This window comes from Microtus pennsylvanicus, chromosome 7, assembly GCF_037038515.1.
Source record: "Microtus pennsylvanicus isolate mMicPen1 chromosome 7, mMicPen1.hap1, whole genome shotgun sequence".
Lineage (NCBI taxonomy): Eukaryota > Metazoa > Chordata > Mammalia > Rodentia > Cricetidae > Microtus > Microtus pennsylvanicus.
The window spans coordinates 110,414,825-110,431,656 of record NC_134585.1 but is presented as its reverse complement, the minus strand read 5'-3'; the positions used below and the strand labels follow the sequence as shown (position 1 = coordinate 110,431,656).

The window sequence follows — 16,832 nt, the reverse complement described above, 5'->3', positions numbered from 1 at the left end:
ATGATGTTCCTGTTCATAGTTCTCACTGTGAGAACTTCAGTGTGTTAATCTCTCTGAACCTCAGTTTCCTTGTGTATAAAAGGAGGTACAATTCTTAATTTCTCTATAGGAAGATGTGAATGCCACCATTTATGTCCTTATAAATCACATCAGATAGAACAACTGGTATGCCATGACAAGGTCTCAGGGTAGAAGAGTCTTAGATTTGCAGCACAGTGGTCGGAACATGAGGTTGCCAACCAAAAAGAAGTTGAGTTTTTTTTTTTACTTATTACTACATCATGAGACAGCTCTGGTTGGCTCTAACTCTACTCAAAAGAAGTTAAAACTTTCATTAGTTGCATTCCATCCTAAAACAAATATTTAAATTGGTAAATAGAACCATGAGCTCAAACAATAAAATTTTGACAAAATATTCTACCCAAAATTACTAAAATGGGATAAGATACAATTCTGTGAACAGCGGTAAGAAAGAATGAATTATTGAAACAGATTCTATAGCTCAACTAGTCAGTATATGAAATTAATTTTAGAGAACTCTAATCATTCCAGGCTTCTGCAACAGAAGCAGTGATTTTCCAAATGTGGCCAAAAGACATGCCTAGAAGGTATAAATTAATCTAAAAAAAAACCCATAAATCTCTGTTTGATTCTTATCAGTGAATCATACCCAATCCAAAGATGTTTCATTTTTGTTAAACTTTTTTGGGGGGTCGGGGAGAACATTAGGAGATGTTTGGGAAATTTTGTTTTCGAGTCAAGATCTCACTCATCCCAGGTTGGCCTAGAATTTGTTATGGAGCCAAGGCTGACCATAAACTCCTGACCTTCATGCCTGCATCTCAACCAAGTACTAGGATTGTAGACATGTGCCTCCACGCCCAGACGAAGATGTTCATTTGTATATACAATCATTACATATGTATATTCACCAATAATCTCTGAACATTTAATGTCTACTAAAGATCTAGCTATCGGATGACTGGGCAAAACTCCTCTGTGAATAAAGATTAATATTTAAATTATTGTTTATAGTCAGGCATGGTGGCACAGACCTGTAATTTTATCACTCAGGAGACATAATTACAAACAAAAAGATCATGAGTTCAAGGCTGCCTGGGCTACACAGTATTATCTGTCTCAAAAATAAAATCATTTTGTATCATAAAAATCTGAAAATATTAATACTTTAATTAAATATTAAACCAGTATAAAATTAAAACCAATTTTTAAAAATCCAGTAAAGCGAGCATCTAACCCTCTCTTAGGCTCTCCATTCTTTCTTGAAGTATCTCCATTTGCCCAGTAGAAAAAGTAAATTTGCCCAAGGAAAAAGTAAATTTAACAAAAGAATTTTTATTCTGCAATGTCTGCCAAATTGCTTTTTGGTTATTAAAAGGTAACACGTTATATTTTACTTTAAGCAGTGTTTCTAATTCTAAGTTAGGAGTCAGTAGGTTCATTTATATATAACTGCTATGAGAACATGCTTAAAAGGTAAAATTAGGGAACTATCTTAGGGTTGATATTGCTATGATGAAACACCATGACCAAAAGCAACTTGAGGAGGAAAAGATTTATTTGGCTTACACTTCCACATCATAATTCATCACTGAAGGAAGTAGAAGACAGGAACTCAAACAGAGCATGAACCTAGAGGCAGGAGCTGATGCAGAGGCCATGGCTTGCACAGTCTGCTTTCTTAGAACCCAGGGCTACCAACCCAGAAATGGCCTCATCAAGAATGAGCTGGGTCTCCCCACAATCACTAATTAAGAAAATGTCCTACAGCTAGATCTTAAAAAGACATTTTCTTAATTGAGGTTTCAGATAACTGTAGTTTGTGTCAAGTTGACATAAAATTAGTCAGTACAGGAACCTTGAGAAATAATGCGATAGTGATACTGTCTCAATTTATGCCTAAAAAAACTATTGCTTTAAAAGCAAAACACTGAGAAGCAATTAGTTTAGAATTTAATTTTCAAAATGGACAATTGATGTGGGAGTGTCATATATCAATCTGTTGATTTCCTTGGTTAAGCAATAAAGAAACTGCTAGGCCCATTGGATAGGCCCACCCTTAGGTGGGTGGAGTAAACAGAGCAGAATGCCGGGAGGAAGAGGAAGTGAGGACAGACTCCACAGCTCCGCTCTCCGGAGCAGACGCAGGAGAGACGCCATGCTACCTGCTCCAGGGAAGACGCACACCATGCCCCAGCTCCGACCCAGGATGGACTTAGGCTAGAATCTTCCCGGTAAGCGCACCTAGGGGCGCTACACAGAAGATTAGAAATGGGCCAAAGCAGTGTTTAAAAGAATACAGTGTCCGTGTAATTATTTGGGGCATAAACTAGCCGGGCAGGGCAGGCGGCTGGGGTGTTTGGGGATGCAGCCCCGCCGCCGCTCCATATTACTACAAATGATGCCCAGACGTGTGGCTAACTGAACCCACTGAAAGCCTGAGAAAGCTTGGGAAAGAGTAAAGCATGTTTTCTTGATTGTGACAATTTCTCTGGTCTACTTTGCTTGCTAGAGGCAAGCAAGCGCCTCATCTAAGAGAGGCTTCCTGACTCAGCTTCAGCTGCAAAGCCTGCAGCTCATTAAGAGGTCCTGCCACGAAACATTTAAACGGTGTTGATGAAAAGCTGAACACATGCTTTTCGGTTTTCAGCCGTAGCAGGAAAAAAGCTGCGTGTTTAAAAATGCCGGCTTTCTGGGCCATCCTGCCAGGGCAAACTCTGACTGTTTGAGGCAGGAGGGCCGGCTACCAAGAGAGGACTTGAGTGTTGTCTGTTGTAGCTCGCTGGCTGGCAGGGACCTTGAAAGGCCATGAGGCTGGAAAGTTAAGGAATGGACTGGATCTAGCTGGCAAAGCCATGCCTTCAGTCCTACTGATATTGCTTGGTAAATTAAAGGCTCTTGTGGTCAGAAAAACAGAGAGAGATACAGTAAAGAGATTCAAAGACAAAGAAAAATTTTAAATGATTTACAGTGTTAAAAATATATACAGACTAAAAGTTAAAATTCTTAAAGTAAACCTCTGTGACTTCAAGGTGTGGTAGCACACGCCTTTAATCCCAGTGCCTAGAAGGCAGAGACGAACAGATCTCTGTGAGTTCAAGGTGTGGTAGCACACGCCTTTAATCCCAATGCCTGGGAGGCAGAGACAGGCGGATCTCTGAGAGTTCAAAGACAGCCTGGTCTACAGGGTTATTCCAGGTCAAAGATATATGCTCAAAAAGCAAAAAGTTAACCTAGGAATGTCACAACTTAGATTCTTAAGCGCCTAGTGATTTAAAGGCGCAAATCAAAAGTGCTCCTGGATAGTAAAAAATTGTAGATTCACAATAGGACAGATTCAGACCACTAAATGAGTCACACTGTTGGAAGAATGTACGTTGGCTTGGGAGAGAGAAGAAAAAGAATATAGAGAATAAAGTTAATGGTTTAAAAAGAAAAAAAAAGATAAAGTCTTTAAAGAGACAGAATAAAGTAAAGTGATAGAGTAAAAATAAGCCGCGTAAAGATGAAAAATTCACAGAGAGTCTGGATTCTTTGTATTATTGTGTTTTCTTTAAAATTTTTGACTGTGAAGGAGCTAAGTACAGAGAGACATTTCATTACATGGGCTGCCAAGCTAAACCAGAATGGATATAAGGGTATTACGATTTCAGAATTTGGGTCTAAGGATATGATGCTTTGGAGAGAGTCTTCTTTTGTTTTCACAGAGGATGAGACTCTATGGATTTCTTCTATTCCGATTTGGTATGATGGACCACGTCCTCCTGAAGGGTTGCTGTGAACATCTTCAGAAAATTGCCTTGCTCAACTGCCAACTGAGATAAACCTGGCACACAGGTTACACCCTAAAATCATTAACGACGCCCCCATTCAGCAGGAAGCAGTTTGGAGAGAAAAAACTGCGCCCATGTTCCCAAATATAGTTTATAAATGTTCTTTTACATTTAAAGGGGGATATGATATAGATATGAATAATTTGCATTAGTATAGATTTTGCTTTATTGATAGAGATTTACGGTCAATTTTGTTATATGTATAAATGTTTCTGATGTAACTTTTACTTGATAACTGTTTTGTTATATGTAATTTTGCTATGTTAAAGTTAAAGCCTTCCTTTTTTGTTTAAACAGAAAAAGGGGAAGTGATGTGGGAGTGTCATATATCAATTTGTTGATTTCCTTGGTTAAGCAATAAAGAAACTGCTAGGCCCATTGGATAGGCCCACCCTTAGGTGGGTGGAGTAAACAGAGCAGAATGCCGGGAGGAAGAGGAAGTGAGGACAGACTCCACAGCTCCGCTCTCCGGAGCAGACGCAGGAGAGACGCCATGCTACCTGCTCCAGGGAAGACGCACACCATGCCCCAGCTCCGACCCAGGATGGACTTAGGCTAGAATCTTCCCGGTAAGCGCACCTAGGGGCGCTACACAGAAGATTAGAAATGGGCCAAAGCAGTGTTTAAAAGAATACAGTGTCCGTGTAATTATTTGGGGCATAAGCTAGCCGGGCAGGGCAGGCGGCTGGGGTGTTTGGGGACGCAGCCCCGCCGCCGCTCCATATTACTACAGACAATAATATTAAGTTTTAAAACGTCGTTTTTGAACTAGGTCATTTTCTCACTAACGAGTTATTATTTACTGATCCACCAAAGCATTCCATCTACTTTAGAACAAGAAGCCCTGACGTGGAGTCTCATTTGGTATTATGTGGATTTTGTTTTTGCGTGAGAACACTTATAAGTAGTATGTCTCGGCTGAACATACCCAAGCATCAGCACCTCAATTTTCTAAGCAACTAAGTGTTTTAAAATTTTTTCATTACAGGAAGCCAGGTACAGTTAGAAGCTGACCTAGTCTACATAGCGAGTTCCCGGCCAGGGCTAAACAGCAAGATACTGTCACAAAAGGTGGCTGGGAATCTAGATAGATTGCTCAATGGTTAAGAATACTGACTACTCTCCCTTGGGACCCAAATTCAGTTCCCAGCACCCACATAGCAGCTCATAACTTTCTATAATTTCAGTTCCTGGGGATTTGACACCCTCTTCTGGCCTCTTTGACACCAGGTATGCAGCATGGTGCACAGAAAAACATGCAGGCAAAATACTCATACACATAAAAATAACGTTTTTATAATTTATTTTTATTTTATATGCATTGGTGTTTTTTCTTCATGTAAGTCTGTGTGAGGCTGCTGGATTCCCTGGAACTGGAGTCACAGACAGGTGAAAGCTGCCATGTGGGGGCTAAGGAGTCTAACCTGGGTCCTCTGGAAGAGCAGGCAGAGCTCTTACTGTTAAGCTGTTCCCTCCAGACCAAAAATAATTTCGTAATTATTGCGTGCGCACGTGTGTGTGTGTGCGCGCGTGCGCGTGCTTGCAACTACATAGCTGTCAGGACGATATAAGAGGGAGGTGGCTCTTTGTACCATTTAGGTCCCAGGGATCAAATTCACAGGATTGTTGGGAAGCACTTTCACCAGCTGAGCCATCTCGCCAACCAAACTTCTAAATTTTTGTATAAAAGCAGTTTTCAGATTTAAAAACAACAAATGCAATAACATTTGAGCAAAATATTTGACAAAATTGGTCTCAGCTTTGTTCTACAGCATATATGTGATTTTTGGTTTGCTTGTTTAAATTAGTTTTATCTCAATTAGGTCCAGCTGTTGGCTTCAAAGTAGCAGACATTAAGTGTTTGAAAAGCGGCCACATCCCATGCTGTCAGCTTAGCAGCCCTTCCTTTGAGGAACTCCCTCCTCTTTCCCATTCGTGGAGTTCTGCTTTAATGATATTGTGCTATCTATACATAGTTGCAAGAATGGCCATGTTATCCCAGCCTGTCCAATCACTGTACACCACGGCCCTCTCTTTAGAGCAATGGCTCAAAGAGATGAGCACGGAGTACATCAAAGTCCCTCCATGGTTTGTTACTGGGCACCATAAGAAAAGATGAGAAGCTTTATTGACCCTCATTTCTAAAGGGTTCAGAGCTTCCTTTCCTGTCTGTCTTGCTACAGGATTCTCAAAATTGGCATATAAATTGAGTTTTTTCATTGGTGTTGGTGTTGAATTTTTTCATGTTTCCTGCTGAGATCTAAGCCATTTATCACAAGTTTCCTGTGCATAATTAGTCTGAATGATTAGATCCAAACAGCAACATTTCTCTAGGACTACTTTATTCAAGCACAATTTTAAAAGTTATTTTATCAAAAGAAAAAAAACCAAAGCTATTCTATTTAAGTTCAGAAAATAAAGTATTTGCTAATAAAAACTTGTCTTCTTAATATATATATATATTTTTTGAGACAGGGTTTCACCCTTAATATATTTTCAATTCATAAAATTACTTTATTAAATAGCATCATGTACAGTAAAATCCAATTTTTATATTTGTATAAATATAAATAAAAATGTAAAGCCAGACCCTCACAAGCTTTCTGGAAGGAAAATAATTATGTTTAAAACTCTCTGCAAAAAAACATAGGAATAACAAAGAGTGTAAAATGCCAGAATTGTTATGTAGATGCTATTATTCATATTGCAAATCCAAGACATTAAGAAGGTGTCTTCGTTAGAGCTTCTACTGCTGTGATAAAGCCAAGCAGCTTGAGGAGGGAAAGGATTATTTCAGTTTATAATTCCACAGCTCAGTCATCACTGAAGGAGGTCAGGGCAGGAACTTGGAGCAGAACTCATGCAGAGGTGATGGGGAGTGCTGCTTACTGGCTTGCTCCTCCGGGCTAGCTCACTTTGCTTTTCAATACTGCCCAGGTCCACCAGCCTAGGAATAGCACTGCCCTCCCTGAGTGAGCTGGGCCCTCCCACATCACAATTTTCAATTAAAGAAAAAAACACCACAGGCTTTCTCACTGGCCAATCTGGAGAGGCATTTCCTAAACTGAGGTTACCTCTTCCCAAGTGACTCCAACTTTTATCAAGTAGGCATTAAACTACCCAGCACAGAATGGATATTCTCTAAACAGAACAGACCCTAATAATTAAAAGCAAAACATCTAATTCATTCCTATTCCATGATAAAAACAAAATTAAACACTTCCTAACTAAATTATAGTAGGAAAATTTAACTCCCCTCTTTAATTCTTTTTTTTTCTTTTGATGACCCATTGAATTAGGGTTGCTTATAGAAAAATGGATGAATACTTAACAAGAGCATAGGCATCAAAACAAGTGGCCACACCACTGAAGAATGTCTCTGCATTATTTAGCAACCATTGGTTTTGTATATATCTTCAGGAAGGGGTAGGGCCTCCAAAAACGCCTCCCGGTCCACAATGGGACACGGGATGTAGTCAAGCTGATCTTGTACAGATAATCACAGATGCTAGCTGCTATGAGTTCAAGAGTACAATGCTTTGCAATAACCGGATGTCAACATTCGACACTCAGCACCACTTCATCTGGTTCTTACACTCTGCCTCCTTTTACTACGTCCTCTGAGCCTTGGAAGGGGTGACACATAGATCCATATGTTCCATATTTGGCTCTGCATTCGATCATCACATGTTCTCATCACTTTGAGCAGTTATGAGTCTCTGCAGCAGTGTACATAGCAAAAAGATGCTTCTCTGAACAAAGTTGAGTTGACAGTAACATTAGCTATATAACCTTTTACATACCTTAATCTCTAAACAATATCTCTAATACATGTTAATAAAACAAAGTAACTAAATCTGCAAACACAGACTGCCCTTTCTCAGGTGCTTAGATTATGTCACAACTGAAATTTATGGTCTGCAACATGCAGTCTATACTCTCTGGGCATGCTGGAATGACTGAAATGGTAGGAGGTTTGCTCCTCAGAACAACAATGTTACAAGCCACTAGCTGCATGAAATTACTGGGATAGTGGAGAAATAAAGATATGATGCCAACCTTGTAACTAAAAGTCAATCCGCTGTGACTTAGTCAAAGTTAAGATGGAACTCTGTTTTCTGTTCCCTTTCTACTATACTAGTAAACTATGCTTGCGCATAAAATTGTTGGGCTTCCAAAATAACCAAAATAAGTTTATTATCCAGAAACAATTAGTATTAGTGGTAATATTTCAAGTACATTCTGGCAAAATTTTCGTATATGTGCTGCCAAAGCAAGCACGACATTATGGCAAAAATAAGGACATTCGTGGTGCTTTATCATGAGTCGAATGAGACTTAAGCTAAAGAGAGAAATACCAGGGGGCTGGAGAGATGGCTCAGAGGTTAAGAGCATTGCCTGCTCTTCCAAAGGTCCTGAGTTCAATTCCCAGCAACCACATGGTGGCTCACAACCATCTGTAATGGGGTCTGGTGCCCTCTTCTGGCCTGCAGGCATACACACAAAATATTGTATACATAATAAATAAATAAGTAAATAAATAAATAAATAAATAAATATTTTTTAAAAAAGAGAAAGAGAGAAATACCATTAAACCCCAACAGAGCCGGGCGGTGGTGGCACACGCCTTTAATCCCAGCACTCGGGAGGCAGAGGCAGGCGGATCTCTGTGAGTTCGAGGCCAGCCTGGTCTAGAAGAGCGAGTTCCAGGACAGGAACCAAAAGCTACGGAGAAACCCTGTCTCGAAAATCAAAAAATAAATAAATAAATAAACCCAACAGCATCATTACTAGGAGAAACACATTTTAAGTTAGAATTGAGAGAACATTATCAGGAATAATACAAAATAGAATTATCTCTATATTTAAACAATATAATTTTCCATCTACTTCCCAATTATCATATAATATTATAAAATATGATTTGTGCATTTGTACTAAGTGGTTCTTTGCCTTTGGGCTTTGTTTCCTTATTTTGTTTTTCTGAGACAGGGTTTCACTGTGTAGCCCTGGCTGTCCTGGAATTCACTTTGTAGACCAGGTTGGCCTCAAACTCACAGAGATTCACCTGCCTCTGCCTCTAGAATGCTGGGATTAAAGGCGCGTACTGCCACCAACTAGATTAAGTAAAGTGTTTTTAATATACACACATATAAAAACTATAGCAATGGAACACCTTATAGATAATTTATAGACTGAACTGTGTTTTTCTCATCTCATCCACTACTAAAAAATGTCCTTCTTCAACTAAACCAAAACCTATCTATCTTTCAAAACCAAAATAAATTCAGATTTTTTTTTTCCAATTCCTTCCCCAACCAGCCAAGTCAGAAAATAAGGAAAAGTAACGAGGACTCTACTAAAACAAAAACAAATCAAAATCATCCAAAGTTTCACTATTGACACTGCTTGACAATAATTTCTTAGAATTTTATTTTCTAAGCAAATCACTTAATGTGGTGTCTACTAAACACAGCAGTGATTCCAATATGGGTGGAATGGGAGACTCATTCTGAAAGTGGTACAAATCAGCGCTTGGTGAGCAACTTACAGACCTTTTAAAAGATACTTTTATTCATTTGATTTCCCTTTTTTTGTAACAAGGAACCACAAACCCTCACTAAGATATTCTAATGTTTTCATTCTCATTCCCTCCCTTCCTCCCTCCCTCCTTGTCTCCCATTCCCTCCCTCTCCCTCTCATTGAAATAGGTTCTTACTATGTAAACCAAGTTGGCTTTGAACTCTCAATCCTCCCACCTCAGACTTTCAAAGAACTAGACTCGGGGGTGTCTATTGCCACATCCAGTTCAAAGTAACTTTTTAGAACAAGCACACTACAGAATTTAGTTTTCACCAAAATTCATTTTAAATCTTACCTGAGGAGTTTTAAATAGTAAGGAAAAGGTAAAATAAATAAATAAAAACCTTTTCTACAAAAATTCTTTACCAATGAATCACTCGGCCCTTATGATTTTATGTGCTTTGTAATGATACTATTTCTGACTCATTTGACAAAGCTGTGAGGATATCGTTAGGTATCTGAGGGGGAAGCATGATCTGTAAGCCAATTTTTCACTTTCTCTAAAAGAAGCAGCATTCCAAGGAAAACTTTCAGAATAATACTGGTTTTTTCAGGACAGAAAGAGCAGTGAGTAGACTTGTCTTTCTTCCACCACACATGTCTCCAAAGCTCACCACCGTCAGCAACAGTCTTACATTCAGGGTCCACTCTTCCCTACCAAAATATTTGAAGAAATATACTTCTCAACATTTCAAGACACATTCTGTAAAGTTGGGGCTGGCCAGCAGTTAAGAGCACTGGCTGCTGCTCTTCCGGAGGTCATGAGTTATATTCCCAGCAACCACATGGTGGCTCACAACCATGTATAGTGAGATCTGATGCCCCTTCTGGAATAAAGGTGTACATGAAGACAGAGAAATGATATATAAAATAAATTGTAAAAGAAAAAGTTAATTCATGGTAACATATTTGTAGTCTTTAATATTAAAACTTATCTTTTGTTAAATTACAAAGGACCAAAAATTCACTTTAAAATCAGTAGAGTTTGATAAAGAATATGAGAGTGGTTCAAAAATAAAATTATTGAAGCCAGATGGTGGTGGTGGGCTTCTTTAATCCCAGCACTTGAAAGGCATAGGCAGGAAGATCTCTGAGTTCAAGGTCAGCCTGAATTCTACAGAGTGAATTCTAGGACAGTCGGAGCTACAAAGAGAAACCCTGTCTCGAAAAACCAAGAGCCAGAAAAAAAAAATGAAGTTATTTAGTGTAGTGGTACATATTTTTGATCCAAGCTCTCAGGAGTTGGGACAGAAAACTTCCCACAGGTTCAAAGTCAGCCAGGGATACACGGGGGGGGGGGGGGGGGGGGGGGGGGGGGGGGGAAGCCTATCAAGGAAAGGAAGAGGAAGAGAGAATGAGAAGGAAAAAGACTTTTTTTTTTTTTGGTTTTGGAGAAAGGGTTTCTCTGTAGCTTTGGAGCCTGTCCTGGAACTAGCTCTTGTAGACTAGGCTGGCCTCGAACTCATAAAGATCCACCTGCCTCTGCCTCCCAAGTGCTGGGATTAAAGGCATGTGCCACAATAACACAGTCCAAAAACACAAAACACTGAGTACCCACAAAATTTCAAAAAGGACTTGGCGGATTATAGACTAAAGACACTGTGACATTATTCACCTAAAGATGAGACACTAACATTATAAATCAAATACTCAAACAAACTTTAGATGTTTTACCATTGACTTACATAAATTAGTGAACAAACTTTTAAGAATGACTAAACTATAACAAGTGGTTTTATAAAGTATTCCCCACGTCAGAGGAAAAATAACGCGTACTTCCAGAAACACAGTTTTGTGTTGTTGTGTTCCATGAAATTCAGTTTTATCAATGACTTGTATAAAACAAAAATAAAGTGACCTGAAAATTGAAAGTGTCAAATACTAAACCTGTGTTTATAACAAGACAGCAAGAAATTAAAGAATTTCTAAAAGACATCAACCTCGGAAAGGCTGTCTAACGTTAAGGGGAATATGTGGGCTGGTTTTATATCAACTTGGCACAAGCTATAGTCATTTGAGAGGAGGGAGCCTCAACTGAGAAAACAGCTCATAAAAATCAGGCTATAGGCAAGCCTGTAGGGCATTTTCTTAATTGGTGATTGATCTGGGATGGCCCAGTCTATTGTGGGTGGTGCCATCCCTGGGATGTTGGTCCTGAGTTCTGTAAGAAAGCAGACTGAGCTGGTCATGGAGTACAAGTCAGTAAGCAGTGCTCCTCCATGGCCTCTGCATCAGCTCCTGACTCCAGGTTCCTGCCCTGTTTGAGTTCCTGACCTGACTTCTTTCAGTAATGAGCCAGAAGAGGTGGAAGTGTAAGCCAAACAGACTCAGCCCTTCCTAAGATGCTTTGGCCACGGTGTTTCATCAAAGCAATGAAAACATTAAGACAGGGAACATCAATCAATAAGGCAACCAGTATGATACACCAGAAAAGTAATCAAATATATGAGAGATATTTGGATAGTGCTCCTACAAAGTATTAAAGAAAATAGGTTTTAAGTATAAAGATGTTAACAATGTAGCAAGAGTCCGCACGCTAGCTGTTGCTGCAGCATATACTCCCTAATTATTCATAGGAATCCTGAACCTGAACCACTACATTAAGACCTTTAGAGGGAAAAATCTCCTACCAAAAATCTGGAAAAGCAGGAATGTTTCAAATGAAGGTTTATCAAAATTTGATACAATTGTATCCAACAAAAGGGCTACCTCACCTAATCTCTAGTTTCTGTTGGTACTGAACTGAAGATTGTATTGAAGATATTGAATACTTGGTTATATTACTAACCTAGAAGGCTAGCAGTTAAGTCTCATTTCTTTTGCTCATCTCTTGTTTGGATATTAAACCACTTAAGCAAAGTTCAATGATATTCCAACTTACCCACAAAACTAAAAACCATTGAAAAGATCCAAGAGTTGAGAAGTAAAGCAGAGTTCTTATTATTAGGATTATCATACACATTCCTTATTTTAAGCATCCAATAAAGCTTCTTCACTAAAGGGGAATGTATTTCTAGGGGTGAAATCATTTTAAAGTAATTCCTTTAGACACTATAATCCCTGGGTCAGTGGTGAGCATTTTTACCTGCATTTAACTAAGATGTTAAAAACTTTGTTTCAAATTAGTTGATAAACACACACCTAACTGCATTAACGTCAATGTTCCCTGTGATTTTCATCCCTAGACACAGTAGTAGAGTTAAGGTAGTCCAATGCACTGTGTGCATACTAAGGCAGCACATAATGATTTCACGTACTTATAGACTATAATGCAACATTTAATCTTTAACTAGAACAAAATCTGTGTAATTTACAACTGATGAAACATTTACAGGTGTACTAAGAAGCAAGTACTTATGTATTCTAAAACTCTACAAAACTACCTAATTATCATAGTAATCCAAATAAAAATTGTTTAAGAATATACTCTGATGTAAAATCACAGGCACTTGTGCTAGACACAGTATTATACCATAAAAAGTTTCACCAGTGTTCCAAAGTTCAAAAGTTCAAATTCGAATGACAACTTTTCTCTTGCAAAAAACAGTAACAAAAACAAGCCACAGATAACAATTTAAAAAGTAGTAACTAATTCGGCTAAGCAATAAATGGGACTAAAGATTAACCTTTAAATATTAAAGTATTGATTGCTAAGTTCTATATTGACACTAAAACACCAATTCTAACTCAGAGAAGGATACAAATTTTAAAGATCTATTTTTGATTAACTATTATAAAGTATAACAAATGAAAATAAAATAAATACAACTAAATCAAAGACATACTTTAAGTCCCTGTATTGACAGCATTGACAAGGCTCCCTTGAACATCTCCAGGATGGAAAAAAAAGGCTGGAGTTAGGAAGTAGGGCTGCTGCAGCCATGTCTCCAGCTCAGCTCATCCTTCTGCCACAACTGCCAGAAGACAGTATGAGATCATCACTCATCAACATGACGTCTTACAGAAACGGCCACATTTTACTCTTTCACTGCGTTAGCTTCTAACTGACTTTCAAGAATGCAGTTCAGGGAAGAGTTACCAGTCAAGAGTGCATAATGCTTTAAATTTAAATGCTAAAAATGAATTTAAATTAAGTTCATCTCTCTCACAAAATTTAGATAAACTGGGATTGGGGGCAGGGCAAGTTTCTTTTAGAACACCTTACACTGTATTTTCATGCTTTTCTAAACAAAACACAACCATATAGAATCCAGAATCCTCTGGAGATATACTTGTGCTATTTTTAACCAAATCCAAGTTCTACAAACAACCTCTTCAAGTTCTTAATTTCTAGTACTAGAGCTTGTGTTTAACCTACAAAACAATTAGTATTTCATTATAAATGCTACATTTAAGCAAAGACATTTAAGAAAGTCATTTACCTAACAAATATTTTCATTATAATTTGCTTAGAACAGTTTCAAATCCCAAATGACACAAAATAGTGATAACTGCTACAAATTATCAATGCTGAGCACATTTTAAAAAGCAAGCACAACATTAAACTGTTAAATTAATAAGATGTGTTGCAGCCATTGGCACCAGTTATTCCCTTTATTTTGACTAGATATTAAAATAGGACAGGTTTTTGGTTGCCAAAAAAGGAAAATCTTATTAATAAAAAATGCTGACTATATTCTGGGGCACAGAGGATTTGATCAATGCAGTTAGTTAATTAACACTACTGTATAACACTCCAAACTCTTAGGTATTTTCTCCAATTCAATGTGAAAGCTGAAAAGTGTATAACTTGTAAGCCAGATTGGCATTTATGAAGGAGCCACCGCCTAGTCTTTTAAAAGAATCGCAATGATTTGGAATATACCAGCTTCCTCAACAACCTATCAACTTTATGGCTGGTTTTAAAACAGTTATTCTCTCAATAATGCCCCGTGATCAAAACAAAACAGAGTGATGATACACGTGTTCTCATCATTGCTGGCTGCCTGGGATTTCATCTAAGTCAGTGGTTCTCAACCTTCCTAATGCTGTGACCCTTTAATACAGTTCCTCATGTTGTGGTGACCCCAACCATAAAAGTATTTCATTGCTACTTCATAACTGTTATAAATCATAATGTAAATACCTGATGTGCGGGATAGTTTATATTCAGACACACCCCCCTCGAGGGGTCACGACCTATAGGCTGAGAACCACTGATCTAAGTGGCTAGTAAATGTTTTCTGGGTGATCTTTTCAGTATTACAAACAGTAACCAACAGGCCAAATTACAGCCCCCAAAGCCTTCCTTCACCCTTCATATATAGTTGTAGAAGAAATAAGAATCTTACAATCCTCAAAATCAAAGAAAAGGTTGTTTACAGTCTGACAAAGTTCTAAAAACTAACAGTAAGAAAAACTCACAAAAGCACAGATCTTAAAATGGGTATGACAGAACAGGAAAGAACCTTATTCAAGATAGTAAGACTGTTACATACCCACGATATACACATATATTGCCTCAAATCATCAGTTGCAATTAGCTCAAGGACTACTAAAGAAATATTCCTCAAGTGAGCTGAAGAAGAGGAAGAGGGGAGAGAGAGAGAATATTACATTTTCTCCAGAAATTTTTAGCATTTTGTAGTGAAAGGGAAAAACCAAAATCTTGCCTGGGTCACGATTTGGCAGCCCTGTATGTTCAAATGCACCGCATATTCAGTAGAAACAATTTGATTTCTAGTAATAATTAATCACAATTCTCTTGTCTACAACCATCTCAGAAGCCAGAATCACATTTTACCAACACCGAAAGGTCCAACAACGTTCTCCTTACAAATTCGTAAGAAAACTTACTACATACTACCAGCCCAGACTGTACGCAGTCTGATCAATGCTTTCCAACTAGCGAGAATGCCATAAGCGTAGCGTGCTTTGCGGCACATTTTACGAGCATCAAAGACACCAGGGCAACGAGGGTTCTTTTTTTACCCAAGGCTTCAACAAATTCTGTAGACTCAAAAGCTTTACAATGGCATTTGCTAGGCTGGGCACCTAGGTATTTTCAAACACAACAGCTCCACCGGTAACCCGCTGTACCTCGCCGGTACCCAGACACCTGAGCCACCTAGACCTACTGAGTTGGGCTGTCAGCTCCCAGACGTCTGCGGTTGTGTACGACACACCGGGCCAGCTGAGCCCTCCCGGGAGCTTTCGGTGGTAACCTAGGCACTCGATCCAGCGACAGGTCTCCATAGCAAAGCCCTTTCTCCGCGTTAGAATACGCAGAACCGTTCCCAAGAAATGACTATCGTGCTAGATAGGACCTTTTCCACAGACGGGGGCAGAAAAGAATGGCCTTCTCTAGTCAAAAAAATAATAAATAAATAAATAAATAAATAAAAATGCAAATACAAATAGAAACTCTTGTCTGCGGTGGGAGACCGAGCTGGATTAAGAAAGCCAGCTCCTAATTGCAATTCCCTGACACCCTACACAGCTCTCGGTTCAACCCGAGCTCAGTTTTACCAGCTGCAAAATGGGAAAGCCCGGCGCCGCCTCCTCCCCCTACTCCCTCCCCTCCCCAGGGAGTCGGGACCCGGAGGACCCGGGTTCCCGAGCCCACAGCGTACCTGGCTTCACGGTCTTCAGACGGATGGGCTCGCGGAAGTGGCGGATGACAGCCAGGGTGTCCCGGTTGGTGAGCCCACTGACCGGCGTCCCGTTCACCTCCAGCAGCACATCGCCCGGACTGGGCGCCTTGCCCGAAACCACGCAGCAGGTGCCTCCGCCGCCACCAGGCTCGTCGCGGAGCCGCCCCAGGTAGGGGAACTCGCCGCGCTCGGCGCCGCCGCGGATCTCCGCGCCCAAGTCGCCCGGGGGCCCGGCCCAGGACACCGCACACTCCTGCACCTTGCTCAGCCAGTGCTTCTTCTTCTTCAACGTCTTCGACATCCCGACCTGCGCTGCACCATGGGGAGCCCCCGCGCGGGCGGTCGCGGTGCCGCTCCGGGCCCCGCGTACAGCCCGGCCAGAGGGGGGCCCCGCTGCTGACCCCCCGCCTCAGCCCGCCGGCCGCGCGCCGCCGCGAGCCGCCCCTCACGCGGGCCGCCGAGGAGAGCCGGAGGGAGCGCGCGCCCCGCGGGCGGCGCCGGCGGGGTCTCCGGGCGGGGTCAGCGCCGACGGCCGGGGCTCGGCGCCCGCCCGGCGGGAAAAGGCTTGAGGCAGAGGGGCGGGAGCGGAGGGAGCAGCTGGAAGGCGAAGCTCCGTCCGGGACGCGCGCAGGGAGCTGGGTCGCCCGCTCGAGCGGCGCCGCTGCGGAGCGGGAGCGCCGACACCAACGCCTGCCCCAGCTGCCAGGAAACTGGCGCTTTCAAACCCGCCGCAACCTCCTCCCCGCTTGGCCCCTCCCCCGCCCTCTCCGGCCCGGCCCCGCCCCCTCCCGCAGCGCAGCGC

The 16,832-nt window shown here is 40.7% G+C and overlaps 1 protein-coding gene across 2 annotated transcripts in view; it reads right to left on the bottom strand.

Annotated features, from left to right (window-relative positions):
* Positions 1–16,473, bottom strand: part of Magi3 (membrane associated guanylate kinase, WW and PDZ domain containing 3) — a 205,077-nt gene extending 188,604 nt beyond the window's left edge. For both annotated transcript variants that reach the window (XM_075981725.1, XM_075981724.1), the window contains exon 1: positions 16,010–16,473. In XM_075981725.1, coding sequence (XP_075837840.1) covers positions 16,010–16,331 — 322 coding nt within the window. In that variant the 5' untranslated portion in view covers positions 16,332–16,473. The remainder of the gene's footprint in view (positions 1–16,009) is intronic.
* Between the last annotated feature and the right edge of the window lie 359 nt (positions 16,474–16,832).